Source organism: Pocillopora verrucosa, chromosome 4, assembly GCF_036669915.1.
Source record: "Pocillopora verrucosa isolate sample1 chromosome 4, ASM3666991v2, whole genome shotgun sequence".
In the NCBI taxonomy this organism is placed as follows: domain Eukaryota; kingdom Metazoa; phylum Cnidaria; class Anthozoa; order Scleractinia; family Pocilloporidae; genus Pocillopora; species Pocillopora verrucosa.
The window spans coordinates 15,881,046-15,901,835 of NC_089315.1; the positions used below are offsets into that span (position 1 = coordinate 15,881,046).

Genomic DNA, 20,790 nt, shown 5'->3' on the forward strand with positions numbered 1-20,790 from the left:
GCCCAGTGTTGCGCTGGCGGGAACGTGCAATCACTTGAGTTCTTTCGCCGATAATTGTTGATGCTCTACCACACTTGGGGGTTATCTTTTCATGACAAGGCTTTGCAAACAAAGTATCAAAATCTTGTTATAGATTCTAATTACCTCCAGTGACAGTCCTGGAGCCTCAAACCGCCGTCAAAGTGGCTTACATTTGTAATAACACTCTGACACTCTGAGATGAGAGTTTTCAATGCCAATAATTGATATACATGGTCGAAGATTATTGTATCCGGATAGGGAAGGAATAAAAGAAAGGATTTAATCAAATAGAACCGCCACAATATAGTTTGCGGTCAACTTTCGATTCACGCGGTCCGAATTTTCATCGCACTAGAAAATTTTCTTGCCCTTAAGGGATCAGGAAACTCAGTGCACGTCTTAAAGATATCTAAAAAAAAAGTTGCAAATTCTGAAACAGAATATCACATTCAAAATCATGTAAATGTTGATTTTATTTGTTTAGAAAAGTTTCCGGCAGAAGCCGGCATATTCTTTTTATTCCAAAAGTATTTAAGTTTCGTTGTAATTTGATGTTTATCTGTCTTCGGTCTCTACGAGAAGAAACCAAATTGTATGTTCATGTGGTGAAGGCTCAACTAATCGCTTCAAAAGCGAAATATTCTCCAAAAGAAAAAAAAAGGGGAACTCTTGCCTCTGACGAGCTGAAACGATCTCCGAACTACAAGTGAACGTAAGTTGATGGTAACCGATAAAAAAACATTAGCATCATTTTAAAGTCACGAAAATCCATTTTCATCTAAAAGCCGACAGGATATTGACCACAAAGAGAAAAAGAATATATCCAGCTCTTTGGCATTAAAGTGTCACTGGTTAGAAACCAAATCATGAATTTGAACAACAGCACGGCCATAATGGTAGCTGCCAATACAGGCAGCTCGCCGGCGATTTTGTCGCACAATTTTTACCTTGTTACAGCAACTGTGCTTATACTTATCGTCATTGCCGCCATCATTGGAAACATATTGGTGTGCGTGGCTATTCTGGTCAATAACCAGCTGCGTTCATCACCCACAATGGTTTTCATTTTTGCCTTGGCCGTGAGTGATTTGTTGACTGCGTGTCTCTCAATGCCTTTTGATGTCGACCAGCGACTCACTAACTTCAAATGGACCTATAGCGAGGGGCTCTGTCAAGCATGGACAACTGCGTACCTTACCACCGTGCCCTCGTCTATTTGGAACCTTTTGGCGGTAAGCGTTGACCGGTACAAGAGCCTTAAGGACCCTTTGAGCCGCTACAGGCAAAGCCCCTTTATGACGCGTAAGCGAGCGGCTCAAGTTGTTGTGCTCCTGTGGATTTACTCAGCAGTCTTCGCTCTAATACCTGTCATGGGATGGAAGTACCACTCTGTAAGCGTCAGAAATAACTCGTGTTACTTCAACATAACAATAACCTACTCCATACTGAGCTCATTCGTAAACTTCATCTTCCCACTCCTGGTCATGTGCTTTTTGTATTTCAAAATATTTATGATAGCTCGAAACATAAACAGCGACACATTTTCCCAACTCAACGGTCGCTCATGGGGAAGATTATCCAACGAAGCTACTTCAACAGAAGATGTTTGTAAAATCACCAGGCGCACCAAGCGATGTGACAAGAGATTCAAACAGAACATTAAAGCTGCTAAAAACATCTTGATCATAGTTGCCGCATTTTTCCTTTGTTGGATGCCTCACACACTTCTCAGTTTGACCTTCATTTTCCACGGGAAAGAGTTGGCACACAGAATTCCCATGGAACTGTTCACAGTATTCTTGCTCCTGGGATATTTGAACTCCGCTCTAAACCCACCTCTGTATACATTCCACAACAAGCGGTTTAAAGAAACCTACATAAAATGCCTCGGGCTCAAGAGACAAAAGACTCCACCTTCAAATCGATTCTCGAACGTCACGGCCTTGAGCAACATCGACTCGAACCATTCGGGGTCTCCGACGCCAAATACAGACAATGAAAACAATATGGAAGAACTTATTCACATGGACGAAAACAGTGTATAAAGTCAAAGTTCAGCTCGCGGACATCAGAATCCTGGCCTCGAATGATCAGCGCACCTAAACAGCCGCCCAAACAAGGGATTGTATTACAAATCCTCGAGGTTCTTTCACTGGTTCTGCGCCAGAAAATTACTTAATCAGATAAACGCATTCGACACAAGATTCCGTGTTTCATGTATTATTGACATAACTTGATAGTTTTTTTTAAACCAGATATCAAAATGAGCTGCTCAACGTTGACTCCTCAAGAGACGAGCTTTAGTGTTAGAGAACCATACTAAAACTTTTCAAACGGAAAGTTTTTAAAACTCTCCATTTAGTACTATTTTTCATCCACCTTGTGGGAGAAAGACAGTCTCAACTGGAAATGTGTAACGACACTCTCTTTTGGAAGAGCTAAGTATATAACATGAGGGTGGAATTATTATTTAATCGACTTAGACACAGTTCCAAACGTCGCTGATATTCGACTTTGCAATGAAAAGTAGATATGGCACAGTTACAAAAATGTATCATGAACAACAGTCACTTTACGTGCATAATTTGCTGATAGAGGAATTAAATTCTCCAATAATTGCCGATATTTCCTACGCCCTCTCAGTTTCCAGATATACATTTGGAAGACATCTTTCAATTTTTTGTCATTTAAGCCCGACAAAACGTTTTAAAAGATTTCTCATGGTTGCTGTGGTATGGGCGGTTCTTTTACTGTTATTTACACAAAAAAATAAGAAAAAAACACATATTTGTTATTCTAGGCAGAGTTACTTTTTATCTGTAATCATACCGCCCCCTGGAGCTCCCATTAGTAAGATAAATATAAAAACAACCCATGTTGCCAAATTATAATGCTGAATTCAAGCTTTTCCCTTTCTATATAGGCTCAAAATTGAACGAGTCTAGAAATCAGGACCAATAGATCGAAGGATTTTGATAACTTTGCGTCACTCGCCACTTAAACGCGATATCGATTTGTGTTTGATAGGAGTGCGTAGGCTGTGGTTTAATTTCAGCCTTGCTGTTCAAATCGTTTTAAAAATTTATTTAAAATCATCAATCATACATTACTGTGTAGGGAATCAAGAAAACTGAAATTTGAAGCTAGGATAGAAATTTGAACGAAACTTATACAGATTTAAACAGAAATCCTCTTTACTCTTCATGTACGAGACGTTTAGATCACTTTATATAAAAATAGATTTATTAGTAGTTACTATGAATCTGATCTATGAAAAGACCTATACTTTTTCTCGCACAAAGTCAGAGAAAACCCGTCTTAATGACTTTTTTTTCTCAATAAAAACGTCTGCTAAAACGCCTCCTAAAATTACGATGGGATTCATGTTTTGAAACCGTTAGTGTTCGAATCAATATAATCAAACAGAGACAATGCTGAAAACCATCTGTTTTGCGCTGCTTCCTGAATAAAAAGGCGTATTTAATTGATAGTGCACTTCAATAGATAAATTAGAATGTAAGATTTCATAACAGGAAAAACGCTTTTGGAAAAGACTTTATAAACTTCTCAGGAAAAAGAACACATACTGAGACAATGAAAAATTGTAATTTTGCTATACACAAAGATAAAGCCTTCTGAAACGCATAAATCTGTGACTGAGTTGTGGGCTACGTTGTAATTAAAATTTTTTGAAGGAATTTCAGCATGGAATGTTTTTCGTACTCATAAAGAGATTTATGATAAACGTGTCAACGATAAAGCCACTTTGTATCTGCGATGCCACTCCTTGCATAGTATAAATCAGGGTTTGTTCTTCCTAATTCTAAACCAGTTGGTCATCAACCTCATGAATAATGATTTTTAAGTCTCAAAACTTCGATGGTAATGCAGTTTTTTTTTACCTTAATAGCTTTTCGCACTTTTCTTGTCTAAAAAACAGCTAACGATTTTAATTTGAACCAATGATAAACTTCTTATATGTGTACATATAAACTCTCCCACCATATCCATATAAAACAGTGGCATCATATATTGTCCAGTGTGCGAAAATCTTCGAAGATCTTCGCGGTCTACACTGTGTAAGTACTCAGTACTAAGAGGACAAACTTAGTTTTATCGACTTAAGAGTTAAATATTCCATTTTAATTTATTGTTTTCAATGGACGGACGTGTATTTTTATCGCTACTGTTACAATAACTTTTATCTCTGTATTTTGGTTGTATGAATAGGGGCTGGACAGGCTTTCTTGTCTCTGTGGCTAAAAATCCTTATTTTTGAGACATTCTTTGACTGAACCAAGATATTTTACTTTGAGTCGTTCGTTAACTTCGCTGGTTGGGTGCATTATCTAGCTTGTGTTGTCAGTTAAGGCTGTTTCAATGAAGAAGATATTTTGGATCCAAAACGCTGTCAGAAATACATGATGCAAGCCCAGAAGTATTGCTGGATAAAATAGGAAAGCAATTACTGTAATTTGCTCGGGCCTGAGGCATAAAATGCTGAAAGTTTTCGTGATCTATTTGCACTTAAAATTGAATTTCTTTAAAACATCAACACATTAGCAAACAGAGCTAAAGAACTAATGTTCGAAGTCACAAACTCTAGAAACGAGATTTAGCTAACAATTTTTGCGACTAACTGGTTTTCAAATGATCTCCGGTAGACGGATCATTGCCTAGATGAAAATTCAAGTCATAAAAAGGAAAATATTCAATCAGAAAGGCTAAACTGTAGAATACCCTGCTACTCACTGACATGTTATTGAATAAGAATGGTGTCTACTGTGTTGTGCCTCGTTCTTGAAAGCCTCACGTCACATCCAAATGAGGTGGACCAAAATGTCAGGGTATCCTGCAGTTACTCCCTGGGTTGTTCCGGTGATTGTTCCGGTAACTCTTGTCTGAAATTTAGAATTTTTCGTCTGACAATTTTATGATTCAGCAGTGTTTTGAAGATAGTGTAATTTTTATATCCCGCGCGTAAAAACGTACAGTTTTTCAATACCGCACAGCTTGATTAATTGAATAATTTCACCATTTCAATTGTGTTTTTTGCATATGATGCTGTCGGCAAGAGTCAAAATTAAAATCAAACGAGTATTGTTCGAAAAGGGACTGAAATTAATATCGCCTCGGGAAACAATTTTCGGGCGTTTTGAACTCAAAACCATGGGAAGTCTTTTGATTCAAGCTTGTTAAAGAAAAAAAATTGTTCGCTTAAATGGAGGCGAATAGGGGCTGGAATTTTGCAGACGTTTTTTATTGAGCACAAAAAAACATCAAGCTACACTTGGTTACAAACTCTGAGGTGTAATGACTCGCGGTTAATATCATATCGGAATTAAGATGCGATTAAAGCATATCTGTGGATATCAGGCAAACAATCAAAGCCATAACGTGAGGGTTGCCTAGCTCTAGCCTTGAGGTATCCCTTCGTTGGTGTGCTGCGATTGGTGTCGCTTCATTAAACTGGAGCCGTGATCGATGATTTTCACCTATAAACGTCAAGTTGAAGGGTTATTTCTTGTTGTAGTCTGACAGATGATTTCCTCCTGAACATCAATTCGTCACTTACTGTCCTTCAGTGCGGAACAATCACCGGAACAACTCACTAATAAACGATAATAAATTGATGTTATTGCCAATTTTGTTTTCTAAACAGGTCATTCATTTGTGAGCTGCTCGTATCAGGAGGTTACAGTCAAGAACCTTTGGCATTTTCTTGTCAGATTCACAAGCGTGAAGTTCATTGCAGAAGTGCTAAGGATTGCCGCGCAACTCTCCCTCAGCATTAAATCTCTTCACAGCCAGAGCACTCGAGTGGTATAAATGGAATATTTCACGATTTCTACACATATGAATCTCAGTTTGTGAAATCTGCAAGGCAGGATCTGAAATCCCGAAAAACATCAGCATTAAGAACTCCAGAGACTTTGCAACGTCTCTTGGTTACATTGCCGACAGTGCTTTGTTAAAAGAACGAATTTTTGCCCTTTTTTTAGGCGAACAACGAATATCTTGCGAAGTGAAAGCCGAGCTTAGGTGGACCATTATCAGTTTGGTCAAGTATTTGGATTATTTCTTTGTACTGACCGAAAACTGATCGACACAGGACTGAGCTCTGAGCTAATAGTTTCATTTGTAATGGTCGATCTCTCTCACCACAACAAACTCGAGGTATTTCGTAAAAATTCGTAAATCTTCGTTGTCCTATCCGTCAAGTCAAGATGAATTTCTCGGTAACAAATCACTCTGCTACGCCAGTAGTGTTATTGTGGAGTCCTGGCTTTAAGTATTTCAGTGTGACACTTTATGTTGTTATAATCACCGTGGCATTCACTGGAAATCTGTTGGCTTGTCTCGCATTTATCTTGAGTGCAATCGTTCGCATCTCACCGACGAATCATTTCATATTTTCGCTAGCTGTAAGTGATTTGCTTACCGCGTGCTTCGCAATGCCCTTCGATCTGGAACAGCTTTTAACCAATAATACTTGGTACCACGGAGAGCTCCTCTGCCAGATATGGACCACAGCGTACCTCCTCACTGTGCCCTCGTCTATTTGGAACCTTTTGGCTGTGAGCGTGGACCGCTACAAGAGCCTCAAGGACCCGCTGAACCGTTTTCGCCAGACTCCGTTCATGAGCCGTAAGCGCGCAGCTCTGGTGATCCTATGGCTGTGGATTTATTCAGGGCTTTTTGCGCTTGCACCAGTTTTAGGCTGGAAACGGGTTCCTCAAAGCCTAACTGCGGTCGGTTTTTGTGACTTCAACATAACTACAGAATATTCTTTGTTGAGCTCCTCCGTGAATTTCATCTTGCCAACCGTGTTTATGTGCGGGCTGTACTGGCGAATCTACAAAATTGCGAGTGGTCTTAGCAAACAGGAGGTGCTAGATCCTTTGCAGAATTCACCTGACATTGGAAGAAAGTCGGCCAAGAGCCTGAAACGGCGGATAACGACAACAAAGAATATCCTTATCCTTGCCTGCGCATTTTTCTTCTGTTGGATGCCGCATACTGTTCTCAGCATCGTCGCGACAATCATGCTCATGGCATGTCAGTCATGTATACTAGCCATCCCCAGAGAACTGTACATTGTCTTTCTTATGCTAGGATACTCAAGCTCAGCTTTGAATCCTTATCTCTATGCGTTAAGGAATAAGCAGTTTAGGAACGCCTTATCCAGGCTTGCTCCCGCGTTCCGTTGCAAGGTTACTCCGCGGATACCTTCAACTCTTACAACTGGAAACCAAAAGTGCAGAAAGTTACTGGGTAACAACAGTACAGGACAGAGCACGCTAACCCGAACCACCACTTTGTAAACTGGGCTGCCTGTGCTGAGTTTGGATTTAACCATTTTCTCGGTAACTGTTTAGTTCTAAAGCTGCCTGCTAAGGTTTTAGTTTAGTTCATAAATGAAAGAGGTATTATTCGAAAAATTGTACCCTTATTTTAATTAAGTAACATTCAAAGAGCGTCAACTATGTGGAATTCACGAGCGCTTCATATAATTTATGGAAACAATACTATATACAATCATTTCAAACTATTATCTCGGGCAACTTACAGAATGGATGTATCTTTAAAAACTGAAAATATAACCCTAAAAAAAATGGCAAACACTCATTACTCAATCGCGTTAGCGACTTCCACGGTATTTCAGTTTGAACGTCACGTAAAGATATTCAGGTCTGGGTTGTTCGTGACCCGATAAACATAAATCCAGGCCTGAATCAACATCGTGAGGAAAATGATTAAACGTTTCATTTTATCTACAAAACCACGATGGACAACAATTTTTTTATGACATCAACCCCAAGATGACTGCGTATACAAAACCCATAGGTTGCCATGACAATCAAACCAGTATTAGAGCGAATCTTGCTTCGAACGACACAGTCAAGGAGAAAGAGATCAACGGAATACTTGGAAAGTTGAAGTTTTTTTTTTTTAGGAGGAAAAATTTGAAAGGTGTGTTTTACGCTAATTTTTCCTTTTAGGTTCAGTACTATCTACTGTGTTATTTATTATGTTAAAAACCACTCAGCACTGTCCTATTTTTAGTGAATCAAGGAGAAAGTTTATAAACAAACGCTGAGAGTTGAATAATTGTTGTCGCTTTGAAATGACACCAAATCCACAGAAGACAATATTGTCATAGAAACAAAAATTAATGGTGAAAGCGCTCATAAATCAAATGTTAGAAATTGAACAAGCTTTGATGACCATTGGGAGAGAGATTGCAAAGCAATTTCATTCTAAAAGCAAAAATCAAAACACATTAAAATATTTTGAAAGTTTTGTAAAATGTCGCGCACAAAAGCTTTCCCAACGATTCTTCAAATTATCCCATCGTTTCGTTTCATATAAATTATGCAATATGAAACTTTGCATAGATAAAACGAAAGCGGTTTCTGTTTAACTTTGTTTGATATTTGGAGTCAGAAGTCTTTTTGGATAAGCTTGAGTGTTTTTTGCTTCAGCCATCTAAAAATTGCTTTAATAGCATGTTATAGCTGTCGAGATAATCTCACTGGTAAATATTTCTGCTTAGGTCGTATGAAAGATGAAAGATGTCAGTCAAAATTAGAGAGATGATGCGTAAATAATTCTAGAGTAGTGACCTTTGAACTGCTGTAGCTTTGACAACAAACTAGTAACAGCTTAATTCCCAACTATGACTGTATCGTGAGGAAAATATGTTATATATTGAAGTTACATCCACTATATTTCCTAGACTTGACATTACCCACCGTCCAAGATCCGAAGAAAATTCATCAAACAATGGCAATATAGCTTAGCAATCTTAAAACTGTTTAGTGAAAAAGAAAAAAATGTAATATCAGTTGCACTCCTGGCGCCAGTTAATGGCAACGGTCGTAATAAAAGCTGATGTCGGCCTTCTGTTGATAATGCACGTCTTACAAATTTCTGTTTAGCCTCGTTTTAGATTTAACCGTTCAGGAACCTTTTTTATTGGGTTAAATGAAAGGATTTCCGCATCCTCTCCTTAAGTTGTTTAGTCATCCAGTGCTCTTATTAAAGTATTTCAACTAAAAGCGGAAGAATATGTATCACAAAAAATCTTCTGAAGTATAAAGTACAAAAGAATTTGAACCACAGATGTTATATCACTTTTGAATGAGGGTTGAATTGAACCAATATTGATTGTGTCACGGAATACGTTTCGGTAAGAGTGTCTTAAACTGTCCGAAAGATAAACAAGCTCTGCCCTGTTGGGAACCTGAAAAATTTTGGGGCAACTTTCGTGAAGAGTAGAGGAATCTCAAACAACCAAGACAACTGACTGCAACCAGTCTTTCCATCTTGTTGTTCGAAAAACATAAGAACTTGCCAGTTTTAGTCACTTAAGGAAGATATTGTTATTGTATAAGGGCAAAGTACAGAAATTATTTCTTTTTTAGCGAGCTGTGCGCTTTTACCAACGCAATGAGTGATCAAAAGAGAGATTAAAAGTGGCCAAAAAATACGTTTTAATTTCTGCAGAGGTACGCACGCTTTTGAGGATACAAATAGAAAGTGACTTCAGTCTAACTGTTTATGGCATTCATTCTTGAGAACAAAGGAACTCTGAAGAGTGCTCTCACGTAATGGAATCTGATCATTAATTAGAAGAGCAGAGTATAACAATGCATTCCCATTTACTCGCATTATATCGCGCTGTTATCGTGTCCTTCACAACACTCTACAGCTGCGCTCGCACGATTTGGGAAAAAAAAATGAGCAGCTTTACGACCAACGCTTCGGATGAAGCTCATAATACCACATCGAAATCCCCAGTGGGACCTCAGGGATATTTGAACTTTTCTAAGGAATTCACCGTATTCATTGTGACTGCTTTTATTGTTATCATGGTGGCGGCGATCATTGGTAACACTCTGGTTTGCACCGCGACACTTTTCAGCCCAAGCTTGCGAAAAGCTACCACAAGTCTTTTTATCGTATCTCTGGCCGTGTCTGATCTTCTTGCAGCCATGTTAGTGGTTCCATTCGACGTCTATGTCATTCTCAACAACGGGTTGTGGTTTCATGGAGAAGCAGCCTGTAAACTTTGGACCACCACCTACCTGCTGACTGTTCCTGCCTCGAATCTCACTCTGTTGGGCTTGAGTATCGATCGGTACCTCACCTTAAGCCAGCCTCTGAAACAGTTCCGCAGCGGAAAGGAAACGACTAGAAGTCGCATCGTCGGCTGCATGACAGCTCTGTGGGTGTATTCCCTCGGTTTCTCCATTTTGCCTATGACGGGTTGGACATTATGGCGTTTTAGGACGAAAAGCGTCAACGGTAGTATATGTTTCTTCAACGGTTCTCACCTATACAGTGTCTTAGTGTCTGTGCTGCACTTCATTGTTCCTTCATTGGCTATGTGCGTGGTTTATATCATGATCTATGGCCAGATCCGTCGCCACACTAGAGCTGTTCGACCTATTGATTCCCCAGTGGCGCATAACACCCAAGCAAACCTCCTGCTTCAAAGGAACATCAGAGCAGCTAAGCGGATTGCGGTGATTGTAAGCGTTTTCTTACTGTGCTGGTTGCCTTACAGCATCCTCAGCATCATTGGTAACCTGTGTCACGAATGTCTCCTTAACATACCGCAAGAAGCCTTTTACGTCACCCTCATGACGGGCTACCTAAATTCTGCTTTAAACCCTGTTCTTTACTCATTCAACAACAGAAACTTTATGGACTCTTACAGAAGATTATTCAGAGCGGTCAGACGTGGACTGGGCAGAGTAGGTAGTCTGAAATAAGAGATATTCCTTAATGAAGAAGGATAGTTTAACTGGTTTTTTACTCAGTCTTTTTAATTTTCATTCATAAGTGGATTGCAAAGAATTTGCTGAACAAAGTGAGAGAGATATTCCTCGATCCAAATGGAGAGTCAGGCGACTCTCTGAATAGCATTTTTTCGTATTCTCTCACCGGTTTTAAAACATCTGCGCGATAAGTTGAAAGGTGTTGGTTCTTACTTCAAGATTACAGTGCGGTAGGTATACCCATTGACTAGTAAGCATCACAAATTTTTACTTAACAGTCTCTTGCGGCAAATTAAAGGTCGCATATCACCATAAAAGCAACGGAAGTAACAACTCCATCTCCAACAATATTAATAAAGATATACCTATATTGTTTCATTGTTTCTTTCACGAAGATTTTAGAAGAGAGCGCTCTGGGACTGACAAGAAAGAAAATCACGTTATCGAAAAAAATTGTCTCGATCACCTTGTAAAAAGGAGTGGAAACAGGAATGACACAGAATCTGCCAGCCATGCAAAATCTGTCCTGTAATCGGCATTGTTTATAAATACGTACTTACTCATCAATCGCCTGACTACACTCTAAGATTGCAATTAAATGACACGGCTCTTTTTTCCGAGGAGCCAAATAGACAACAAGCGTATGTTCGTGTACTTTGTAAGATATTTTTCTTTTTTTTTTTTGTTTTTTTTTTGTTTTCATAAAAAGTATTCTTTTAGGAATGGTACACTGTAACAAAAGGTTGAACTTGTCTTTAATATTTCATTGACAAACAGTGTAAAGACGTGTGTTAGTTTTGATATTGGACCCAACATTCCCATATTTATCGTAAAACATGAAGTCATTTTCAAAAAGTGACACAAACATATTTTATTTAAAGTGTATGAGTGTAAGAACCTTAGCTTTTAGGCTAGAATTATCTCTAAAATATGTACAAAAAACTTAGAAATGTCTGGTTGTCAAGGATAGATTGTCCAGTTCCGAGTCTGTTTGCGTTTAATAAAAACGACGGAATGATTGTCAGTCAAGATTGAAAAATTTTAAAATTTATTTCCTTCTAATTATCCTTTCTCAGTTCTTGAAGTTTAATAGGTATGGTTCTGCGTTTTGAAAATTCCATGATGTTTTCCACTAAACAATATTAATGTTTGTCATGATATCTCTTTCGATTACGTCAAGTTGTGATGAATCAACGCGAAAGCAGAAAGAAATTCGTGTTTACAGTAGAAGCTGTTACCAATATCGGAATTGAAATATGAAATAAATCGATTGCCTATATTGTGCATTAGTTTTCAATAAAAACAAAGAGCTTTCGATCCTTTTCTTGACTCTTACAATGTCACTTAGGAAGTCCAACCCTTCTTTATTCACTCTAATTATTGGATTAGAAGAAAAGTCTTGTGTCAAATAGTTCTCTTAAGTTACTTGTAGATCCTTGCATTTTTACAGGATAATAATTCCGTAGCCGATGAGAATCTATCATAGCTTGGCTTCGAAAATAAGCAATGGAACTTCCTTACGCGACCTGCGTTGGCGGGTTGAATTGAATCACCCACGATTGGTTACCTGACCTACGACATCTACTAAAGTCAAAAGTCTTCGCAGAGATATTCTAGCACCGTCTGCCCCTCTATCCGGGTGGCCTTTTGCGGAAACCCACCTAAAGAATCCGCAAAACATTAATGAGTGAATATTCCATTTAAACATCTGACTTTTTTTGTTTGTTTGTTTGTTTGTTTTTATTAAGCGTTAAAGCCCCATATATTGGACGTTGTGTAAAAATTTTCACACCACTGTAATCCTTATGTTTAGGTTTTGGTTGGTGGCGGGGATTCCTAGTATCAAATCCATGAGGTTTAAGATGCAAATAGGCCAGCCAGGTTTGTTTAGAGGTCACGACCTGTGCTCGTTTACAGAGATCTTTTAAAAATTTGGTTTGATGTCACAGATCATTAATCACTCTGAAAGTTATCGGTTCGTTGTTAACCTCAAACTATCATGCTGAATTTTTACGCCTTCAGATGAAAGATAAGTTTGAAGCTAGAAACTAATGTAATCGCAGTGTTCAGAAAGTTTTTAAAATGAACTGTGTTAAAAAAAAAAAGCATACTGACCTGCCACATACAGATCTGACCTTAACCAGCAGCCTTAAAAGTTTTGAACATCTGAAGTTGGTGCTTATATCAAATGATGCTGTCAGTCGTCGGAATTATAGCAGTAGCCCTTCATGACCTCCGAACATATGGAAGAGACAATGCCAAGCTAAAATTTGCTTGGGATCCCTTCCAGATGCCAAAGATACCTTTTCACAATGGAAATAATATTTTCCAGTTTCCTTGTCTTTGTACGCCAATCGGAGAGGCTAGTAAAGTAAATTACTCTTCTTAAAAATAACGATTCTGTATATCGATGAGAAGATCGATCATTAATTAAGGAATGAGGAGATTAGAGAAGCTTCTTTAGCATTTGCCAACTGCAAAAGGCTCCTTGAATTTCAGAATCACTTTCCTTAACCGGTTTTTAATGGTTTTACTTCTGATTTTCCGTGAAGAAGTGATTCTGGGGCGTCTTGATCCTTGTCTAGTTTTCTAAATTTATTTTTTAAGTTGTCCTTGGCGATCAACAGAACATAAACTATGTGCCCGTCAGTTTGCAGGGCTACTCTTACATTCAAAGACCGATCCAGCAGACAAATTGCATGAAAAGTGTTACGAACATTTAATTGAAATGTTTCTTTATTAAATCCATAGCTTTATCCTTTCTTACCTGCCTGCTAGGTTTCGATCCGAGTTTAAAAAGTTAATGGCTTAAATCCAAGATTTTCCGTGATAAAGTCGCATTTTCGTCCGTGGTCGAAAAGTAAGGAGTGGGCCGATACCGATATCTGATACGACAACCATATGAGAATCCACTTAAAGCTTTTCTCCTCCGCCGGGATCCTGCGTTCTTCTGGTTACCATGATTTTGTGGACAAATGTGGATAATAAATTGCAATTTTTAACTTGTTTGTCTGTGATTTTCACGAGATGTCAGAGCACTGAACTGCAATTACTAATGACCTTGCGAGACAACCTTGTGTTTGGTAGGAAGGTCAAGTGACTTGCTTGCAAACTCAAGTATGCATATCGATATTCAAGGAAAGAAAAGTTGGTTTTGTACTCAGTATCGCATCGGCTTACAAAAAAACGATATCAGCCAACCTTCATCGAGAAAGACGGGAAGTGACAAAAATATTTGATGTTAGTCGACAAGTTCCTTTCCATCGTTCACACAAACTGACGACTGCTCTCTTAAAGATTTCACGAACGACACTTTCGGTTTTTCAGGAAGTTCATATTAAATTAAACAGTTTCGAAACTATAGTAAAATAACATCCACTAAAAGTGTTAAAGTATTCGTTTATCCACGTGATGACAACATTATTTAACACAGAACGCCACAAGCATTCAAGTGAATTGTCCTCTTTGCTTCGGTGGCCGCTGTTGATAATTCACCATGGAATTTCCGCTTGTTATTGCCATTGCCTTCGGAATAATTGCTCAATCAATGGAAGGTAAGACAAGGACTATTCGAAGTACAATATAATTTTTTCTGATCAAAATGCATATTTACGATCTGCGCAGTTTCAGCGAGTTAAACCGGCAACCATTTTTAACAGTGTTCGATATATGAAAACTCATAATATAAAGTTTATACAAATGATGCTGCCATTACGACAGAGTTCAGCGAGAACGATATTTTAGACAAATCGATTTGCTATTTCAGAAATACACGAATACTTGAATTGCGAAAACATCTTTTCAGCTCGTCCGGTTACCACTCAGAGAAAGCGGAATGGTATTTTGAGCTGTTTTCACAGTTGGCAAACCAGTTTAAAAGTGTAAAAATTTTATTGGACATGTATTTCCTTTAAAAAATTATAACCGAGGAACATCTACACATTTATGTTTGATAATAAAAGTTAGCGAAATGAAATTGTGCCGTTTCGAAGCTACCATGTAAAAATGACACTGAGTTTAGTTTCGAATTTTAAGACAATGCAATATAACAGCAATGTAAATTTTCTTTCGACTGTGTCAGTGTGTGCTGTATATCATTTTATATGAATACTATTGCGTTTCTGGTTTGGCTTTTCAATCACGGTTTTACGGCATTTGATGGACTACACGCTTTCTTTAATTCATAACAAAGAAAAACCTTTTTGGCACTTCTGGGATGGAAAAATGGTGAACTAATCCTAAAACTACATCCTCGCCGTTCTGCTCATGAAGACGACTTGAAGTATGAGGCTATAAAATCTCGATCACGCGCATCGTATTTTCAAAATTTAAGCTCAGTTGTTCCCCATTTTGGTGCATTAAGTACGCTGAGAGAAACTCTGCTAAGATCTCATAACTATGGTTTCGATCTAAAGCAAACGATTCGGACCGTTTCCGAGACGTCCTCTTTACTTAATAGGGAAATCTTGACAGCTTCAAGTCGAAACGAAACAGCCCTGTATCCGCTGTTTTTATATGAACTTCAACAACGTATGTACTGTGATAACTCACAGAAGTTTACACTACCATTTTAATTACGGGAAAACGACAGATTTAAAAAGCTAAGGACTCTTATAATTTCTAGGTGGAGCGATTAGAAAAAAGTGCTTCTCTAAGATCTGCTCCAGCAACCCCTCCAATATGATGCGAGTATGGGATAGATTTGGCAGTGGAGCCTTTGGGGCCCCAAGGTATGTTTCGCTCTATTCTTGGAAATCATCCAAGAAACCTCCTCTTTCTTTCTCTATGTATTTTTCTTTGTCTTTTGTGAAACATTACTCTACAGTCGCAGACCTTCAAGGCAACAGGAACCGGGCTTGAAACTTGATTATTCGGGGGAGAAAGTGTTGCAGACTTTCTTTACCTGCTCGTTACTTTTAGGTTTTCCTGAGCAGCCTTTCTTGATAACTATACCTTCTTTGTAAGGGGCTGCTTCTTTCGAGATATCTAAACACCCCCTGTTGCTTTTGAAATCGCGATAAGCGTCAAACCATTGAAATTATGACAAGCATTTTTGAGATTGCAGGTTAAGGAAAAGGTTGAGCTTTATGTGTAGGTGTGAGCATGTGCCTACTTCCAAAAAAAAAGTTGTTTGTTTTTATTTTTCGCATCTTCGTTGTTTCTTTTCCTCGAAGGAAGACATATTTTAAGATCCCAGCTTTAAAAAGATGTTCCTTTTAAAATTTGACTGCCAACAATCTTGAAATCTCGTCGCTTCTGCGGAACAAAATGGTATCAACGCGTCTGGGCCAACCTGGCCACGGCGATTGTCTGAAAACAAGAGATCTGCTACTGCTTTAGCCCCATAATGTACTGGAGATGTTAACGATAGAAATCAGGGTTAAGAAGAGAGGGGAGGGTGGGGGCAGAACCAATACTACTAGTGTCTTTTTGGGTTCCTTCATGCAAACAATGGTCTGTGCTATGCTCACTATTCTCCGACGCAGGTGTTGCGAGAAGGATGGGACTCGCTGGGCCAACAAAGGAATTGATATCAAGTGCTCTGCTGGTTCGAGGGTATATGCACCTTTTCCTGCTAGAGTTCTCTATTCGTACAGGCCGTTCTTGAAAAACAGGAGACCATATAACGTTGCGATTCGCCTGCAAGGAACTGGAGCATGGAAAGGTAAAACATGGACATTAAACCTAACAATTGATCAAAGTCAGATGTTTTGAAATTCATCTCATTTTTTTCGCTGATTTTTTAATACAAAACTGGAAAATCTACCAGTATTACAAATATTGTAGTCTCGTGGATTGCCTTTTAAACTAACACCTTTTAGCTTTTTAATCTCAAATTGGCATCTGCCCACAGATCCCTTCTATGTGGAGCAAAGTCTTAAACAAACCAGTATTGTAAGTTCAGAGCCACCACCAGAAATTTTCAATATCACAAAAACTTTCACAGTGGCCTGGATCATACCTCAGTTCACCTCCTAATTCATTTTATAATAAAGTTCGGATATAACGCGCGCTGTCATTGGTTGAAAGAGCGTGCTCTATGAGAGTATAGAGCATAGAGCTGAGCTAAAGCTGTCACGCCATCTGCCAAATTGTGCTATGTTTGAAAGTGAAGTTTCGGAACAAGCGAGCCGGCAAGTAGCAACAGAAGAACCAAATAAAGGTTTGTAAACATACCAGGCGCCGTAATTTACGTTATTAAAACGTGAGCAGATACGAAAATCCTCAAAGGAAAAACAAAATAGACATTCCGAGTTTTAAAGATTAATTCACGCTCAGTTAGATTGCAAGCTTACGTACGGAAATAAAAATCAAACACAACTAATACTCATATAGTATTTAAAGTTCAGTGTTCAAAAACAAAACAGAACAAAACAGAAATGATGAAAAATATAACCAAACTGGCATAACTGTTAAAATTCATTTTAATCATGACGGTGTCTGAGCGAATATGATCATGCTAAAGTCCATCGCGGCTCGCTCATCATGGCGATCTCCGGTCATCACAGTAAAGCAAGTCTCAGAAACTATATCGGCCGCCCTTCGAGTGAAAAAATAAGAGCTTGCTCTGATATCCTTTCCGATGCGTTGAGTGGAAAGTCACTGCAGCCGAGTTTTGCCGTATCCCGAGCGATCTTCATGTTTCGGTGAATTCGGCTGTCGTTCATTCAAAAAACGCTCGCCTTGAACAGTTTTTTTCATACCTTGTCATGTGAAAAAAACTCGCGTGTTTTTATGAGCCATAATTCGGCTGAAGTTTACTGAACATTTCACTTCAAGATTCTGTATTAGAGACTTAAAAACTTCAGGCAAAAGTGTTAAATTCGACTTACCAAACTATTTTAATTTGTAAACGATCGCATAAGGTGAACTTTGATGGTTTTTAAACTTTGATGATTGACACTTTTGACAGCTTTAGTCTTGTACAGCCAATCAGATTATTTCAACCATTCTAACAGGGATTCTGATTGGCTTATTGTAGCGTGCTTTATGAGAGTATAGAGCATGCTGACGACACTGTTCTTCGCTTTGGAAATAAAGTTTGTTTTGAAAATTGAAAGTAATGCTCGGGGAATTTAATGGATTCTTTATTATCAAGAAGTTATTTCTCAAGAAGTGGGGAGAAACGTCTCGTGTTTCTCCCTACACTTCTTTCGTGCTCTAGCCGCTTCCTGCGTGCTTTATAACAGAACAGAGCACAGTCAAGGCTTCTCTATTTGTTAAATAGGTCATCAAGTTTCCAAGAAGGAACAAAGGGGATATGAGGGGATGGGATGACACATTTCTAACGTTTCTTCCAGGTTATGGTGTGAGGTTGTTTTTCGTAAAGAAGAGAGCTCGCAATGGACGTTACGTTTCTGCCGGAACTTTCATTGGTTACATGACCAACATGGCGCCCGAGTATGGCTACGGTATGACTAATAGTATTCAAGTGCAGGTTGACAAGAATGGAGTGACAATGAACCCAACTAAGTTTTTCTGTTAAGGTAAGACTCTTCCCCTTTCTTCCTCTCAGTACAGCAACGAGTATAGGCCACACTCATGACCGCGCGTTGCTCTCGACTACGTGCCCGGCCTAAGGTAGAGATATGCAAGCTAATTTACGCCGACACAGTGGCACATGTCCACACCTGGGGATTGTATAGCTTAGATTCGAGATACTTAGGATGAAATTACAGTAACACACGGACAAAGTCTACAACAAATCAGTGATATCTATATTCTCTGAGATTACAACGCTTCATTGCAGTCACTACACGCTGCCAAGATTGCAATGATGATAACTTAAAAAAAAGTCCGATAAGAGGAGACCCGTAACAGAGTTCCGAATGAGTTTTTTCTGTGCGTAAACTTTGAGAATGAGAGAAGTTTGAATAACCTGTACAAACCTCTCTAACTATAAGATTACTGATTTTCTTATTCCTTTTGTTTTTTGTATGTTATGCCTTGCAGTCTATGCACCAGGAGCGAAGGATAATGTAATGTAAAAGCATGATCAAAGGACAAAAGTCTCTTCGTCTGCTGTTTGGTCTCTGAGTATTTTTGATTTAAAATAATTGATACATTCAAATCACGAAATAATAAACTAAACATGAGCAGTATCTACCTAAAATCAATACTCTCTCTTTCGGATAATAAAAGCCGTTCAAAAATTATTGATGAATTTTTCGTTTTTTGGAGTTCCTCGTTCTACCGCTTACAACTGCTTGACACAACATATCCTGTGCAATTAGGTGTAATTAGCTACCCCAGAAGGAACGGCCTATAAACCACTTCGATTGTTGGTGTTATTTATTCTACTGATCCGCGATACGATCTTTAGTAGAGTTATTAAAGAAAACCTATGAAAACAAAGAGTTTATAGTTTCTACAAATTTGGCTGATATCAGACTGAAAACAAGCGAAATCTTATAAATGACTGTAAATATATGAAAATCATATATGTGAACTGCGGACAAAGAAATGAACACGGAAGTGATCTTCGCAGTAATGAACACTACTTAGGCAGGAGTAAAAAAAATTCAGAAGATAGAAATTGAATAGAATCCTAATGATTACATACCAATCGGTGCTACAGGGCAATTTAGTATTATCAACTGAGTTGATAACGTCTTTCGCCAGGGCGATAATCGCTCTGACGAAGGGCTCAGTTGATAATACTATATTACTCTGTCTAAATTACTTCTTAGTCGTTTCCGTTCACATCATTCTTGACTTAACAACACGGAACAACCTGAAAACGCTGAAACAACGGATAATTTTAACATTGCATTAAAATCGCCACACACCACTGTTTAAAAACAAATTATATACCTACCCGACGTATTGAAGGGAGATGAAAAAACGAGAAAAAAGGTTCTTACGTGCCTACTCAAGAAACTAATCGGATGAACAACGGGGGTGTAATGAGCAGTTTGCGTGGAGCACGTACAAAAGAGGAACTTAATCAAGAGTTGAGACGTGGGTCGCTCGAAGATTCTGAGAAATTTTTATTCTCGGAGGCTCAGAGATTCCCGTTCCCGTATCTCTAGGGAACAGTTTCAAATATCAAATTAGGGAAGTTTTGATAGCTTACAAGCACTCACTCTTATCTAAGGATCATTGTGATAGTGAACTGAATAGCGCTATTTTTTTTTTAAACGTTTCTTACTTCGTATGGCAGTTTGTAAAATTGTAGTGAAGTGTCGAGAAACACTCTGTCATACATGCAGTTTTGATTATGAAAGACATACCTTTAACCCTTTAGCCCCTTAGAGTGACTTAAATTTTTCCTCGCTATATCAACTCTGAATCAAACATGAAAGTTATGAGAAAAGAGGAGATGATCACAAAACCAAAGCAGTTCTTGACTGTTAAATAAATTCTCCCTGTCAGCCTCTTTAGAAATGTATGGAGAGCAGTATGGAGAATATGCATACTGATGTTAGGGGATATAGGGTTAAAGATCTTTCTTGGCATGCTGTGCGTATGGGAGAATATGGTCGCTACGTCCTCGTAAAGAACTTAAAGCAAGTCAGTCAGACAGCCACAATACAGTGGGTTCTCGCACTTTATCGATTGCACGTCATTATCCACCACAAGCCGAACCCGTATTTCACATCACAATAGACACACAACCTTTTCTGATAACTAAATTCTTCATCAAAAATGGCGACGATTCTATCATCATTTTACTTTTAGGTTAATTAATCCTTTTTCCTCGATTAAGAGAACTTTTAGCTTGAAACGAGGCATCGAAGAAAAATCAATACTAGCTGTATTTCCGCCTTTGTGGAATGACCTATACGGATATATGGAGATACATTTATAATGATGTTATAAACCGCATGAGTAGCCTTGCGTGATTGGAGTTAAGCAAACAATTGACTATTTTAGCTCACTAAGTTATTTATATCGTAACCTTGACTTCGATACTGAAATCCCGCACGATCAGTAAGGTTGGACCGACAGACTGAAATTCTAAATTCATAACTACGATCTG

The 20,790-nt window shown here is 38.5% G+C and overlaps 3 protein-coding genes across 3 annotated transcripts; all 3 read left to right on the forward strand.

The window, feature by feature from the left end:
- Window positions 1–912: 912 nt before the first annotated feature.
- LOC131795773 (uncharacterized) lies at window positions 913–7,714 on the forward strand. The gene is made up of 2 exons (XM_059113397.2): window positions 913–2,060; window positions 6,219–7,714. Exons 1-2 carry the CDS (start codon window positions 915–917, stop codon window positions 7,344–7,346), a joined length of 2,274 nt encoding a protein of 757 aa, XP_058969380.2. The 5' UTR covers window positions 913–914; the 3' UTR covers window positions 7,347–7,714.
- A 1,943-nt stretch (window positions 7,715–9,657) lies between these two features.
- Window positions 9,658–12,066, forward strand: LOC131796111 (octopamine receptor beta-2R-like). Its single transcript, XM_059113748.2, has one exon. It carries the CDS (start codon window positions 9,675–9,677, stop codon window positions 10,800–10,802), a length of 1,128 nt encoding a protein of 375 aa, XP_058969731.2. The 5' UTR covers window positions 9,658–9,674; the 3' UTR covers window positions 10,803–12,066.
- A 2,157-nt stretch (window positions 12,067–14,223) lies between these two features.
- LOC131795783 (leukocyte cell-derived chemotaxin-2) lies at window positions 14,224–18,964 on the forward strand. Its single transcript, XM_066165041.1, has 5 exons — window positions 14,224–14,362; window positions 15,433–15,538; window positions 16,295–16,473; window positions 18,110–18,295; window positions 18,762–18,964. The coding sequence occupies exons 1-4, from the start codon at window positions 14,305–14,307 to the stop codon at window positions 18,292–18,294; spliced, it is 528 nt and encodes a 175-aa protein (XP_066021138.1). The 5' UTR covers window positions 14,224–14,304; the 3' UTR covers window position 18,295; window positions 18,762–18,964.
- Window positions 18,965–20,790: the final 1,826 nt, after the last annotated feature.

Excerpts from the sequence above, each read along its gene's own strand:
- LOC131795773 (XM_059113397.2), top strand. The coding sequence starts at position 915 with ATGGTAGCTGCCAATACAGGCAGCTCGCCGGCGATTTTGTCGCACAAT. Across the intron at positions 2,061-6,218 it reads TTCACATGGACGAAAACAGT|AATCTTCGTTGTCCTATCCG; the intron begins GTATAAAGTCAA and ends TAAAAATTCGTA.
- LOC131795783 (XM_066165041.1), top strand. The coding sequence starts at position 14,305 with ATGGAATTTCCGCTTGTTATTGCCATTGCCTTCGGAATAATTGCTCAA. Across the intron at positions 15,539-16,294 it reads GGAGCCTTTGGGGCCCCAAG|GTGTTGCGAGAAGGATGGGA; the intron begins GTATGTTTCGCT and ends TCTCCGACGCAG. Across the intron at positions 16,474-18,109 it reads AGGAACTGGAGCATGGAAAG|GTTATGGTGTGAGGTTGTTT; the intron begins GTAAAACATGGA and ends CGTTTCTTCCAG.
- LOC131796111 (XM_059113748.2), top strand. The coding sequence starts at position 9,675 with ATGCATTCCCATTTACTCGCATTATATCGCGCTGTTATCGTGTCCTTC.